Source organism: Hylobates moloch, unplaced genomic scaffold, assembly GCF_009828535.3.
Source record: "Hylobates moloch isolate HMO894 unplaced genomic scaffold, HMol_V3 SCAFFOLD_6, whole genome shotgun sequence".
Taxonomy (NCBI): Eukaryota; Metazoa; Chordata; class Mammalia; order Primates; family Hylobatidae; genus Hylobates; species Hylobates moloch.
Genome location: NW_026652281.1, coordinates 80660826 through 80675970, shown reverse-complemented (window position 1 = coordinate 80675970; position 15145 = coordinate 80660826). Strand labels below are relative to the sequence as shown.

The window sequence follows — 15145 nt, the reverse complement described above, 5'->3', positions numbered from 1 at the left end:
TGTCTCTACTAAAAATACAAAAAAATTAACTGGGCCTGGTGACGCACGCCTGTAGTCCCCGCTACTAGGGAGGCTAAGGCAGGACAATTGCTTGAACCCAGGAGGCAGAGGTTGCTGTGAACTGAGATTGCGCGACTGCCCTCCAGCCTGGGCAACCAGAGTGAAACTCTGCCTCCAAAAAAAATAAATAAGAAGAAGAAAAAAAGTTTAGGCAAACATGCACTTTTCTTGTTGCTTTTTTTTTTTTTGAGATGGAGTTTCACTCTTGTTGTCCAGGCTGGAGTGCAATGGCGTGATCTCAGCTCACCGCAATCTCCGCCTCCCAGGTTCAAGCGATTCTCCTGCCTCAGCCTCCCAAGTAGCTGGGATTACAGGCATATGCCACCACGCCCGAATAATTTTGTATTTTTAGTAGAGATGGGGTTTCTCCATGTTGGTCAGATTGGTCTTGAACTCCCGACCTCAGGAGATCCTCCCGCCTCAGCCTCCCAAAGTGCTGGGGTTACAGGCATGAGCCACTGTGCCCAGCCTGAACATGCCAGATTGTAGTTCCAGGAGGCCAGAGATCATGAATACTTTGTCCACCACTATATTCCTAGCCCACAGAATACACAGCCTGGCAGCCAACAGATGCTTATTGAATGAACGAGCCTCAACAGGGCTTTCTCATTCCCACATGCCATGCTGTGGTCAGGCTTAAATCATAACCCAACTTCTGCCACCTAATATATGTATGACCTTGGTTAAATTAAACTAGCAGTCCCCAACCTTTTTGGCACTGGGGACCAGTTTCATGGAAGACAATTTTTCCACCGGGGGAGGAAGGGTTTCGGGATGATTCAAGCACATTACATTTATTTTGCACTTTATTTCTATTATTATTACATTATAAGGTATAATAAAATAATTACAGAACTCATCATAAAGTAGAATCAGTGGGATCCCTGAGTTTGTTTTCCTGCAACTAGATAGTCTCATCTGATGTTGATGGGAGACAGTGAGAGATCATCAGGCATTAGATTCTCATAAGGAGCAACCTAGATCCCTTGCATGCGCAGTTCACAATAGGATTCATGCTCCTATGATAATCTAATGCTGCTACTGATCTGACAGGAAGCAGAGCTGAGGCAGTAATGCAGGCAATAGGGAGCAGCTGTAAATACAGATGAAGCTTCTATCACCAGCCATTCACTTCCTGCTGTGCGGCTCAGTTCCTAACAGGTCATGGACTGGTACTGGCCCCATGGCCCAGGGGTTGGGGACCCCTGACTTAAACTAAGGGTCAGCTTTCCAGAATAACATCCACTTTGAGGGCTTGTTGAGTGGATTAAGTCAAAATGTTGGTATACTTGGCTGGGCGCGGTGGTTCACACCTGTAATCCCAGCACTTTGGGAGTCTGAGTCGGGTGGATCACCTGAGGTCAGGAATTTGAGACCAGCCTGGCCAACATGATGAAACCCCATCTCCCCTAAAAATACAAAAAATTAGGCCGGGCCCGGTGGCTCACACCTGTAATCCCAGTACTTTGGGAGGTGGGTGGATCATTTGAGGTCAGGAGTTTGAGATCAGCCTGGCCAATATGGTGAAACCCTGTCTCTACTAATAAATACAAAAATTAGCCAGGTGATAGTGGCATGTGCCTGTAATCCCAGTTACTCGGGAGGCTGAGGCAGGAGAATTCCTTGAGCCTGAGAGGTGGAGGTTGAGGTGAGCTGAGATTGGGCTGTTGTTGAGTTGTAGGAGTTCTTTATATATTGTAGATATTAACCCCTTATCAGATATATGATTTGATATTTCCTCTCATTCTGGGGTTGCCTTTTCATTGTCCTTTCCTTTGTTTTTGTTTTTGTCTTTTAGGGGGCAGAGTTTTGATCTTTTGCCCAGGCTGGAGTGAAGTGGTGCAATCTCAGCTCACTGCAACCTCCACTCCCCGGGTTCAAGCGATTCTCCAGCCTTAGCCTCCCGAGTAGCTGGGATTATAGGCGCCCGGCACCATGCCTGGCTAATTTTGTACTTTTAGTAGAGATGGGGTTTCACCATGTTGGCCAGGCTGGTCTCAAACTCCTGACCTCAGGTGATGCACCCGCCTCGGCCTCCCAAAGTGCTAGGATTACAGGCTTGAGCCACCATGCCCAGCCTGTTGTGTCCTTCAATGCACAGAAAAGACTCTTTTCTCTACTGAATGGCCAGAGCACCCTTGTCAAAAATCATTTGACTAGTCAGGGCAAGGTGGCTCACGCCTGTAATCCCAGCACTTTGGGAGGCCGAGGCGGGAGGACTGCTTGAGGTCAGGAGTTTGAGACATGCCTGGGCAACATGGCAAATGGCAAAACCCCATGTCTACACACTATGCAAAAGTTAGCTGGGCATGGTGGGTGGCGTGTGACTACCGGCTGTCTCAACTACCCAGGAGGCTGAGGCGGGAGGATCTCTTGAGCCCAAGACGTCCAGGCTGCAGTGAGCTTTGATAGTGCCACTGAACTCCAGCCTGGGCGATGACAGAGCAAGGCTCTGTCAAAAAAAAAAAAAAAAAATCGGCCGGGTGCGGTGGTTCACGCTTGTAATCCCAGCACTTTGGGGGGCCGATGCAGGCAGACCACGAGATCAAGAGATCGAGACCAGTCTGGCCAACATGGTGAAACCTCATCTCTACTAAAAATACAAAAATTAGCTGGGCGTGGTGGCGCGCGCCTGTAGTCCCAGCTACTCGGAAGGCTGAGGCAGGAGAATCGCTTGAACCTGGGAGGTGGAGGTTGCAGCCAGTCGAGATCGCACCACTGCACTCCAGCCTGGCGACAGACTGAGACCCTGTCTCAAAAAAAAAAAAAAAAAATCATTTGTATATGCGAAGGTTTTGTGCCACAGACTTTTGTGGCTGTTGATACAAACGACATGGTCTCTGCCTTAAGGAAGCCACAGTCGAATTAAATAGATTCCGTTTCAAGTAGCATCTGTCCTGTGTGCTCAGTGGGCACTGGGCCCATGTTTTCCCACATTTTACCCTTTAAGCTTCTGATCCAACCGGTGAGATAGATAGGATGATCTTCTTTAGCATAAGGATAAGCTTAGTCCCCTGAGAGCGCGGCTATGGCTTATGCGAGGGTACGGACAGTCAGGATTTGAACCCAAAGTTCCTGGCTCCATGTGTCATGCTACCTCCGGTCAGATGTTCTCACCTCCAAAACTTGGGCAGAAGTGAACTGAGAGGCTCTCTACTGAGCAACTCTTCAGCTCCAGTATCCTATACATTAAGGAGTCACTAAAAGCCAGGGTCCACGAGAAAGTTGCAGACATTAAGCATGATCGGGGTGCACACAAGAGCGGAGCCCAAAACACCACTCCCAAACCCAGTGGACAGACTTCTCAAGTGGCAGCCCTGCAACTGAGCGGATACCGAGTCCTCACCGGGAACCCGGGCGCGGCTGGGCTGTGCTATTGGCGCGGGTGGGGGACGCACAGCCCAAAAATGCCCGCGACAAGCTTCTGAGGCAGTTCTCGCCAGTCTCTCTGGAGGGAGCCTGCGGGCTTCTGCGACGTTTCTCGCACTTGCTCCCTGGCCTTGCTCCCGTTTCCACCCCTCCCTCGGAGGTTTTCCTTCCCGGTGGCCCCTTCCTTGGGTGTCCCTTTGGTACGCCCCCACCCTGGCGGGGAGCTCCGAGGCAGGCGCCCGCGTGGCCACTGCGCATGCGGACCCGGCCGCGGGGCGGGGCCGCGCGAGGAGGAGGGTCGGGGACGAAAGCGCTGAGCACGGACCCCGCCCCCTCGCGGCCCCGCTCGTGACGTCGCTGGGGGCGCCGGCCTCCGCCCGGCCCCGAGGGGTAAGAGCGAGCGGCTGGAGGATCCGACGCGCGAGACCGGGAGAGGACGAGGGTGTTGCAATCGTTCGGGGCGGGGGCTTTCCGGGGAGGGGGTGCTCAGGTGCACCAGCGGCCGCGGACCCTCAGGCTCTGCCCTCCCCTCCCTTTAACCCATTTCCAGCCGGACGGGAGGCGGGGCAGGGCTGAGCATTTGTGACACCTACATTTCCGTGGCTCCCTCCTTCTCCCCCGACCCCTGTTTATCTCTTCGCCTTCCAGAAGTTCTTTTCCATCAGGCCGTCGCACCTTGCGTGGGAAGGAGCACCCCACTTGGAAGCAGGAGGCGGGGTTCAGACCTTGGCCCTACCCCTCCTATGTTAAAGTCCGCGAGCCTCAGTTTCCCTCACAGTATTTTTTGCCTCGCCTTACCTGGTTTTGAAGATCTGTACGAGAAAGAGAAAGGAAGTGGACATTTGTTGAATTCCTGCTTCATCCGCCACGTTTAATCCTTATTACTTGGTGTTCTCAGAACTCCCATTTCATGGATTCTTAAGCTCACAGTGTCAGTGAATAACAGAAAGGGATTCAGATCTAGCCGTTTAGCTGCACAGTGGAGTTCTTCTCCAGAGTCTTCCCTTGTCTGGGCTCTGGCTGGAACTATTCCTCAGCCAAACCCTCGCCCCAGAACAGTGCTTCCTGTTTCTCCAGCTGAGAAGTCTCCCTTTCAGGTTCCTTCTTCCAGCACGGAGTACCCTATTCTGCTTCCATTTAGATTACTTCAGAAATGAAATGCAGCAAATATTTATCCAGCAGTGCAGGGAGATGAACTTTTGGAGTCGGGAACCTTGGTTTCTTATTCTGGCTCTGCCACTTACTGTGTGGCCTTGGGAAGTCCCTTGTCTTCTCTGAGCTTTCTTTTCTCTTTGCGTAAAAGTGGTGCTCTTGTCCCATTCTCCCTCCCTGTCTTCCAGCAGGCTGTCCCCGGAGGTTCAGCCCCCTCTGCTCCCCATGGACAACTGCCAGGCAGGGCACAACCTGCACCTGTGTCTGGCCCACCACCCACCTCTGGTCTGTGCCACTTTGATCCTGCTGCTCCTTGGTCTCTCTGGCCTGGGCCTTGGCAGCTTCCTCCTCACCCACAGGACTGGCCTGCGCAGCCCTGATATCCCCCAGGTAAGTTCCCCACCCCCGTACCCGATCTTCCTTCCAACCTAGACAGGCTTTTGCTGCTAATCTCATCTCACCCGTCTCCCACCCTTCTTTTGCTCACAGGACTGGGTCTCTTTTTTGAGATCTTTTGGCCAGCTGACCCTGTGTCCCAGGAATGGGACAGTCACAGGGAAGTGGCGAGGGACTCACGTCGTGGGCTTACTGACCACCTTGAACTTCGGAGACAGTCCAGACAGGAACAAGACCCGGACATTCCAGGCCACAGTTCTGGGAAGTCAGATGGGATTGAAAGGTGAGATCAGAGCCTGGGTGCGGGTGGCTCATGCCTGTAATCCCAGCACTTTGGGAGGCCAAGGTAGGTGGATCATTTGAGGTCAGGATTTTGAGACCAGCCTGGCCAACATGATGAAACCCCGTCTCTACTGAAAATACAAAAATTAGCCAGGCATGGTGGCAGGTGCCTCTAATCCCAGCTACTCGGGAGGCTGAGGCAGGAGAATCGCTTGAACCCAGGAGGCGGAGGTTGCAGTGAACCGAGATCACACCATTGCACTCCAGCCTGGGTGACAGAGCGAGATTCTGTCTCAAAAAAAAAAAATAGACTAGGCGCGGTGGCTCATGCCTGTAATCCCAGCACTTTGGGAGTCCGAGGAGGGCGGATCATGAGGTTAGGAGTTGGAGACCAGCCTGGTCAACATGGTGAAACCCTGTCTCTACTAGAAATACAAAAATTAACCAGGTGGGCTGGTCGCGGTGGCTCACACCGGTAATCCCAGCACTTTGGGAGGCCGAGGCAGGCAGATCATGAGGTCAGGGGTTTGAGTCCAGCCTCACCAACATGGTGAAACCCCATCTCTACTAAAAATACAAAAACTAGCCGGGCATGGTTGCACATGCCTGTAATCCCAGCTACTCAGGAGGCTGAGGCAGGAGAATCACTTGAACCCGGGAGGCGGAGGTTGCAGTGAGCCGAGATCATACCACTGCACTCCAGCCTGGACAACAGAGCAAAACTTGGTCTCAAAAAAAAAAATTAGCCAGGCTCGGTGGTACACGCCTGTAGTCCCAGTTACTTGGGAGGCTGAGGCAGGAGAATTGCTTGAACCCAGGAGGTGGAGGTTGCGGTGAGCCAAGATCGTGCCACTGCACTCCAGCCTGGGAGACAGAGCAAGACTCTGTCTCAAACAAACAAACAAAAATACAAAAATTAGCCAGGTGTGGTCGCAGGCGCCTGTAGTCCCAGCTACTTGGGAGGCTGAGGCAGGAGAATCGCTTGAACCCAGGAGGCGGAGGTTGCAATAAGCAGAGATCACACCACTGCACTCTAGCCTGGGCAATAGAGAGAGACTCTGTCCCGCACCTCCCCCGCCCCCCCCCCAAAAAAAGTAAGGTGAGATCACAGAGGACTGTGGGGTCGGGTATCAGAACGCTCAGGGCTGGGCCCTGCCTCTGACCTCACCAGTGATGACCTTGGGCATGTCCCTGGACTTTAGTCACTTCTGTGATTAGGGCTTTCAGTGAACATGCTGCTGACAGGGTAGGTTTTCTATGAATGCTTTCTTCCTCTGCCAGTTCTGATGTTCTTTGAGTCTATCCTTGGAGGTAGGATGAAATGGGCTAGGTTTGACCTAATGTTTTCTCATCCTTTAGCCACCTCCTCCTAGAGACCCCTTTTTCCTTAGCATAGTTCTGTATGCCACAAAGGATGCAGAAAAAAACTAGACACCATCAATTTCCAAAGAGCTATAGTCTTCTGGGAAAATGACAAGCAATAGAATGTGAAAATGTCAGTGGATGCCAATAATCCCTGTGTGACATTTGGCCTTATCTAAAATATGCTAAGATAAAGAGGGATGGAAGAGGGTGGGATTTTCTGACTTCTGAGGTCCTTTGCAACACTATCATTCTAAGATTCTCCTATGAGTATATATGTGTCGGGGGAGTGGGTCTCTGCATGTCCAGGTGTACATGTATGTTAACAAAAATAAGGAATGTGTCTGATATATGCAGACTTGGGACAATTCTTTGCCATTCTTTTTACTTTTAAATAGATATATAATAGTTTTATTGAGATATGATTCATATACCATACAATTCACCCATTGAAAGTGTACAGTTGGGGCCGGATGTGGTGGCTCACACCTGTAATTCCAGCCCTTTGGAAGGCCAAGGCAGGCAGATTGCTTGAGCTCAGGAGTTGGAGACCAGCCTGGACAACATGGCAAGACTCTGTCTCTACTAAAAATACCAAAATATATATATATATATAGCCAGGCATTGTGGTGCACACCTGTGGTTCCAGCTACTCGGGAGGCTAAGGTAGGAGGATTGCTTATCCCTGGGAGGCAGGGCTTGCAGTAAGCATTCTACTGCCTCAGCCTCCTGAGTAGCTGGGATTACAGGTGCTCGCCATCATACCCAACTAATTCCCCCCCTAGCTAATTCTCCCCCACCCCAAAGAGTCTTGCTTTGTCACCCAGACTAGATGGCAGTGGTGTGATCTCAGCTCACTGGAATCTCTGCCTCCCAGTTTCAAGAGATTCTCCTGCCTCAGCCTCCCAAGTAGCTGGGATTACAGGCACGTGGCACCATGCCCAGCTAATTTTTGTATTTTTAGTAGAGATGGGATTTCACCATGTTGGCCAGGCTGGTCTTGAACTCCTGACCTCATGATCCGCCCGCCTTGGCCTCCCAAAGTGCTGGGATTACAGGTGTGAGCCACTGCGCCTGGCCAATTTTTGTATTTTTTATAGATATGGGGTCTCACTATGTTGCCCAGGCTAGTTTCAAACTACTGGGCTCAAGTGATCCTCCTGCCTCGCCTCCCAAAGTGCTGGGATTACAGGCATGAGCTACCAGGTCTGGCCTATTACCCAATTGTTTTAATTTTCTTTCTCTTGATTGCTAGTAAGGTTGAGCCTCTTCTTATGGTTTATTGTCTGTTTTCATGTTGTCTGTGAATTACCTGTTTGTTTCCTTTGTTCATTTTTCTTTTATTTGTCTTTTTCTTCTTGATTTGTAGAAGGTCTTTATTCTGGATAGTAAACCTTTTGTCATTTAAATATATTATAGGTATTTTCAATATGTTACTTGTTTTTTTAACTTATCTTTCATTGCATAGGAGTCTTTAATTTTTATGAGGTTAGGTTTATCACTCTTGTCCGTTATTAAGACTTTTAGGTTTTGTGTCTTTCATAGGAAGGCCTTCCTCATTTTAAAATTAGAAAATATTCTGGCCAGGCATGGTGGCTCATTGCTATAATCCCAGTCTTCGGGAGGCTGAGGCAGGTGGATCACCTGAGGTCAGGAGTTTAAGACTGGCCTGGCCAACATGATGAAACCCCATCTCTACTAAAAATACAAAAAATTAGCCAGGCATGGTGGTGGGCGCCTGTAATCCCAGTGACTCGCAAGGCTGAGGCAGGAGAATTGCTTAAACCTAGGAGGTGGAGGCTGCAGTGAGCCGAGATCGCACCACTGCACTCCAGCCTGGGCAACAAGAGTGAAACTCTGTCTCAAAAATAATAAAATAAAATATTCTGTATTTTCTTTTAATACTTGTTTTTTTTTTTAGTTTGTATAGTTCTTTAATACATCAGAACTTTATTTTATAAGATAACAGTTTGACGTTATGTTTTTTTCTACCTGGAAATTTTCCCAAGGCCATTTACTGAGGCCATCCTTTCCCCACTAATTTAAAATAGGGTGAGAACCTTTTAATGGATTTTGGTACCAAGTGAGAAACTGCTTTCTTAAAAAGAATGAACTAGTTTATGCAAACTGACATGGGCAATGTGTATCTGCCCATTTCACTGCAGCCTTGCGAGTATTAGTATGGTTGTTGTATTGATTTTAATTTAAGTTAATTTAAATTACAACTTAATTTGTGTTTATATTGATACAAAGTTATTTTCATTTGTCAGTGATATAAATAATGGTATATGGAATACTTTATTGAATAGAATCAATGCGAAAACACCTGGTATTATAGAAAGCCTTAAAAAATGAATAGGGCCAGGTGTGGTGGTTCATGCCTGGAATCCTAACATTTTGGGAGGTCAGCGTAGCAGGATGGCTTGAGCCCAGGAGTTTGAGTCCAGCCTGGGCAATACAGTGATACCCTGTTTCTACAAAAAAATTTTTTTTTTTTTTTTTTTTTTGAGACGGAGTCTCGCTCTGTCGCCCAGGCTGGAGTGCAGTGGCGCGATCTCGGCTCACTGCAAGCTCCGCCTCCCGGGTTCACGCCATTCTCCTGCCTCAGCCTCTCCAAGTAGCTGGGACTACAGGTGCCCGCCACCACGCCCGGCTAATTTTTTGTATTTTTAGTAGAGACAGGGTTTCACCGTGGTCTCAATCTCCTGACCTCATGATCCGCCCGCCTCGGCCTCCCAAAGTGCTGGGATTACAAGCGTGAGCCACCACGCCCAGCCTACAAAAAAATTTTTTAAAAATTAGCCAGGTAGGTGGCACATGCTTGTAGCCCTACCTACTCAGGAGACTGAGGTGGGAGGATCACTTGAGCCCAGGAGGTTGAGGCTCCAGTGAGCTGGGATCGTGCCACTGCACTCCAACTTGCACGACAAAGTGAGACCCCATCTAAAAAAAATAAAGAAAGAAAATACAAGAAAAGGGCCGGGCACGATGGCTCACGCCTGTAATCCCAGCACTTTGGGAGGCCGAGGCGGGCGGATCATGAGGTCAGGAGATCAAGACCATCCTGGCTACCACAGTGAAATCCCATCTCTACTAAAAATACAAAAAATTAGCCAGGCGTGGTGGCGGGCGCCTGTAGTCCCAGCTACTCGGGAGGCTGAGGCAGGAGAATGGCGTGAACCTGGGAGGCGGAGCTTGCAGTGAGCCGGGATCGCATCAGTGCACTACAGCCTGGGTGACAGAGTGAGACTCCATCTCAAAAAAAAAAAAAAAAAAAGAAAGAAAAAGAAAATACAAGAAAAGAAGCGTAAAGACAGAGGCTCCCGCATCACCTCTCATTTTCTTCCATTTTCTCTTCTGTGCCTTTCACAGGATCTTCTGCAGGACAACTGGTCCTTATCACAGCCAGGGTGACCACAGAAAGGACTGCAGGAACCTGCCTGTATTTTAGTGCTGTTCCAGGAATCCTACCCTCCAGCCAGCCACCCATATCCTGCTCAGAGGAGGGGGCTGGAAATGCCACCCTGAGCCCTAGAATGGGTGAGGAATGTGTTAGTGTCTGGAGCCATGAAGGCCTTGTGCTGACCAAGCTGCTCACCTCGGTAAGATCCTCAGATGGGTCGCCAGGGTTTTGTAGACTGCCTGCTGACTGCTGTATCTTGAAGGTCCCTGGAAACAATTCTACCTTGTAGAAAAAGCGCAGGTTTTATAACCCTGCCTTGGGGGCTGTGTGACTTAGAACAAGTGTCTAAACATCTCTGAGTGTCAGCTTCCTCATCTGTAAAACAGAAAACATGACCCTATCTCTTAATTCCACCAAATAAGGATTAAATGAGAATGACTGTGAAGTGCCCAGCACAATGCCTGGGACATAGAGATTTGATAAGTGACAGCTATTATTGTTTACTATTGTCTTTAAAACATTCTCTCTACCTCAAAGGAGTTCAGAAGCTATAATAAGAGGCAAATGGGCTAATTGCTATTCGAGAGATGTGAGCAAAGTGTTATGCAAACACAGAGTAAGGAGCCATTAACCCTAACTTGAACATTTATGGAGAGTGCTTCACAGAGAAGGTGGCATTTACCAAAGAACATTGTGTACAGCGGTTTATAATGCACAAAGTGCTCTCAGGGTTCATTAATTCATTTGATCCTAAAATAGCCTTTTGAGGTAGGTGTTATTATCCATTTTACAGATGAGGAAACAGGTTTAGAGAAAGGGAGTGAATTGCTGAAGGCCACACAACTGGTTAAGTGGCAGAGCCAGAGTTGCAACCCACACCTTCTGTCAGGTCAGGATGATCCTTGAAGAATGAAGATTTGGACAGGGACTGCAGTAGAGGAGGTTCAAGAGAGGGGGAGGTACACTCCAGGCAAAGGCACCAGCATGCGCACAGGCCTAGAGATTGAAAAGTGTTCAGCCAGGTGTCACATCTGTAGTCCCAGCACTTTGGGAGGCTGAAGCAAGGAGAATGCCTGAGGCCAGGAGTTCCAGACCAGCCTGGAGAACATAGCAAGACCTCGTTTCTTTTTTTTTTTTTTTTTGAGATGGAGTCTTGCTCTGTTGCCCAGGCTGGAGTGCAGTGGTGCAATCTCGGCTCACTGCAAACTCCACCTTACAGGTTCACGCCATTCTCCTGCCTCAGGCTCCCGAGTAGCTGGGACTACAGGTGCCTGCCACCATGCCCTGCTAATTTTTGTATTTTTAGTAGAAACGGGGTTTCACCTTGTTAGCCAGGATGATCTCAATCTCCTGACCTGGTGATCTGCCCGCCTCGGCCTCCCAAAGTGCTGGGATTACAGGTGTGAGCCACCATGCCCGCGACCCCATTTCTTAAAAAAACTTTTTTTTTTTTAAATTAGCAGGGTGTGGTGGTACACACCTATAGTCCCAGCTACTCAGGAGGCTGAGATGCGAGGATCCTTTGATCCCAGGAGTTTGAGGCTGCAGTGAGCCATGATTGTGCCACTGCACTCCAGCCTGGGTGCCAGAGAGAAACCCTGTCTCAAGAAAAAAAAAAGAAAGTGTTCAGCCTTTGGGAGCACTCCATGTTGAGAGGCTTAGGAAGGAGAAAAGGCAAGAGAGACCACAGGGATCTGATGGAGAGGCTCTGTGGATGCAGGATAGAGGGCTATGACCTGATGCTGAAGGCCGTGGGGGCCACTGAGGAGTTTTAAGGAGGAGAGCGATGTGCTTCCCTGGTGCTGAGTGGAGGAGGGCCATCAGTCAGGAGGCTGCTGCACACTCCACTCTCACATTTGAAAATACCCCATGAGGCGCAGTGGCTCACGCCTGTAATCCGAGCACTTTGGGAGGCCAAGGCGGGCGGATCACTTGAGGTCAGGAGTCCAAGACCAGCCTGGCCAACATGGTGAAACCCCGTCTCTACTAAAAATTTAAAAATTAGCTGGATGTTGTGGCGGGTGTTTGTAATCCCAGCTACTCAGGAGGCTGAGGCAGGAGACTCTCCGGAACCTGGGAGGCGGAGGTTGTAGTGAGCTGAGATCATGCCACTGCACTCCAGTCTGGGCAACAGAGTGAGACTCCATCTCAAATAAAGAAAAAAAGAAAAGACCCCATGAGGAATGCAACCTGGGACTTGGAATCAGAGATCTGGTTTCCAGATCTAGCACTGCTTGCGCTTTTTTTTTTTTTTGAGACGGAGTCTTGCTCTGCTGCCCAGGCTGAAGTGCAGTGGCGCAATCTCGGCTCACTGCAAGCCCTGCCTCCCAGGTTCACGCCATTCTCCTGCCTCAGCCTCCCAAGTAGCTGGGACTACAGGCGCCCGCCACCATGCCCAGCTAATTTTTTGTATTTTTAGTAGAGATGGGGTTTCACCTTGTTAGCCAGGATGGTCTCAATCTCCTGACCTCGTGATCCACCTGCCTCGGCCTCCTAAAGTCCTGGGATTACAGGCGTGAGCCACCGCGCCCGGCTGCTTACACATCTTTGAACTGTGGATCATAATGAAGTTTCCTATCTCATGGAGTAATGATGGGGGTTCAGGTTGATAACTGGACAAGAAAGTAGTTTTTAAACCATCAAGACAAATGTTCGAGCCTGGGCAACATGATGAAACCCTATCTCTACAAAAAATACAAAAAAAATTAGCTGGTCGTGGTGGCACACACCTGTGGTCCCAGCTACTCAGGAGGCTGAGGTGGGAAGATAGCTGGAGCCCAGGAGGTGGAGGTTGCAGTGAGCCGAAATCGCACCACTGCACTCCAGCCTGAATGACAGAGTGAGATCCTGTCTCAAAAAAAAAAAAAAAAAGACAAATGTCATTTTATATGAAAATAACATTTTCCCTTCAGTTGCTCCCTAGATGTGGAGAGCCCTCTCCCTCATGGAGGCTCCTTCTATAGCCCTTGCACTGGATTAAGATATCCTCCTCCTCCCCTCCCTGTACCCGTCCCTAGGAAGAGCTGGCTCTGTGTGGCTCCAGGCTGCTAGTCTTGGGCTCCTTCCTGCTTCTCTTCTGTGGCCTTCTCTGCTGTGTCACTGCTATATGCTTCCACCCGCGCCGGGAGTCCCACTGGTCTAGAACCCGGCTCTGAGGGCACTGGCCTAGTTCCCGACTTGTTTCTCAGGTGAGGTTCTTTGCTCCAGTCCTGTGGGAGCAGGGAATGGGATGGGGATGGGGGTTGTAACTGGGGTAGAGCAGATCCTTGGACTTTTCCTCAAAGACTGCTGCTTCTGAGTCCCCAAGAACCTTTTCAACCACAGCTCTCCCTTAGGGACTGAGAACAATTTGGCACCGTCAGCATTCAATATTTTTCTAATTACTTTAACTTTTTTATTATAAAATATTTAACACTTATGTAGAAAAGTCCAATAGCATAAAAGGACAGCTTGGCAAATTATTATAAAGTAGATACTTATAAATACCACTGAGGGAAGGAGTAGAATATTACCAGCAGTCCAGAAACCCCCCATGGTCCCTTCCTTCCTGACAATGCCCTCTCTCTCCCTAGAAATAACTACTGTCCTGCTTTATAATGTATTGCCACGTATGTATTCCTAAATAATATAGTTTGGTTTTACTTATTTTTGAACCTATGTAGACAGAATCATACACATTCTTTTGTGGCTGACTTCTTTCAAGCAACATTGTGATTTTAAGACTCACCCATAACTAGTTCACATTCAAGCATTTGGGTAACAATGGTGAGTTAAGAGGGTTCACATTTGATGATGCGTCCTGGATATGAACCATATTTGTCTTGCTTTTGTCCTGAAATTCCGATACCCAGTTTTATGATGGAAATTTTGTAAAATTCATCTTGAACCACTCAGAAGAGTCTAACTGATGATACCCATTTACTGGGGACATAGTATGTGCCCAAGAACTTGACATGCACCTTCTGTCTTCCATTTAGTCATCGTTACCTTTAGAAAAAGCTGATTCCGTTAACAAGATCTTTGGAGGGAATCAGCTTCACAAACGTAGCAGTGGGTGGGGGTCATGTCATGTTGGTTAACTAGTTCACACGTCAGCTCACTAAAGGAAAAAATATTTCTGCAAAAAATCTTCACTTGTCAGAGGCGGGTGCATGAAATTTGAGAGCCATGTGTTATGCATCCAGCTCTTGAACTGGTCTCAGCTTCAGCTGGCTGCAGTGCCCTAGGAAGTTACTATGGGAAAAGTGGAAATAGTTGAGGCCCAGGGAACTGATCAGGCCAGAGGAACTGGAAGCTAAAAATCAACTCTGCTTATTTCGCTGATGGCTGGGCCTAAATGCCCCAACCACCTACTTGGGACAGGAAATGACAGGACCCTCTCAACCTTGGACTGGGAAAGGAGGGCTTCCTGGCCCCTGGCAGACCCCAGGGTCCTGAGGCTACCTTAGTTGGGATTAAATGCCCATTGGTCTCTAGCTGTCACTCCCTCTGCTCCTTCCTCAATTTCTGCACACATCTCAGAGCTTCCTCTAGCAGCTCTTCAACCTGTTTTGTTGTTTTATTTTCTTTCTCCCCAGGTGTGAATCAACTTCTTGGGCCTTGGCTCTGAGTTGGAAAAGGTTTTAGAAAAAGCGAAGAGCTGGAATGTGGGGGAAAATAAAAAGCTCTTTTGCCCAGTGGTGTGTATGGTGTTTATTGGGGGTTGGATTGAGGTGGGGATTTTAGGGTAGGCAGATTTAGAAGTTTTGGGGGACACTTTCCTGTTGACTCTCTAGTTGGGACACAGGTTGGCATAGGGCATAGGTTACTTGAGCTCTCCCCATGGTTGACTTGGCTTTGGTAAACACCTGTCTTGTTTTCTTCTACGAAATAAAGTGGATAATTACAGTTAGTTGGGCGGGTGGGGTGTCAGATCATGGAAATGCTGTGACATAAATGTACTGTGACCTTGGCAGGTCTTGCAACCTGCAGCGCCTCAATTTCCGTAAGAGATTTGACCGATTGAGTTTTCCCAGCGTCGACGCGCAAAGATTCCTCGCACTTGGAGGCCCTTGTCCAGGTTAGATGGTTGCTAACCTCGAAGCAGTCTATTTTCCCGCCTTTTCCGCGCCCAGCAGCAGC

At 48.9% G+C, this 15145-nt stretch overlaps 1 protein-coding gene across 4 annotated transcripts; it reads left to right on the top strand.

The window, feature by feature from the left end:
* Positions 1–3703: 3703 nt before the first annotated feature.
* On the top strand, positions 3704–14700 carry TMEM219 (transmembrane protein 219). Of its 4 annotated transcripts, none has more exons than XM_032155842.2 (6): positions 3704–3819; positions 4770–4971; positions 5071–5260; positions 9994–10223; positions 13042–13212; positions 14602–14700. In XM_032155842.2, the coding sequence occupies exons 2-5, from the start codon at positions 4807–4809 to the stop codon at positions 13177–13179; spliced, it is 723 nt and encodes a 240-aa protein (XP_032011733.1). In that variant the 5' UTR covers positions 3704–3819; positions 4770–4806; the 3' UTR covers positions 13180–13212; positions 14602–14700. The 4 variants fall into 4 exon arrangements, with proteins under 4 accessions (XP_032011733.1, XP_032011732.1, XP_032011734.1 ...); XM_032155841.2 differs by having other exon boundaries at positions 3715–3819; positions 4773–4971; XM_032155843.2 differs by lacking the exon at positions 3704–3819 and adding an exon at positions 3820–3871 and having other exon boundaries at positions 4773–4971.
* Positions 14701–15145: the final 445 nt, after the last annotated feature.

Coding starts and splice junctions, on each gene's coding strand:
- TMEM219 (XM_032155842.2), top strand. CDS start 4,807: ATGGACAACTGCCAGGCAGGGCACAACCTGCACCTGTGTCTGGCCCAC. Junction 4,972..5,070: donor GCAGCCCTGATATCCCCCAG/GTAAGTTCCCCA, acceptor TTTTGCTCACAG/GACTGGGTCTCTTTTTTGAG. Junction 10,224..13,041: donor TGACCAAGCTGCTCACCTCG/GTAAGATCCTCA, acceptor ACCCGTCCCTAG/GAAGAGCTGGCTCTGTGTGG.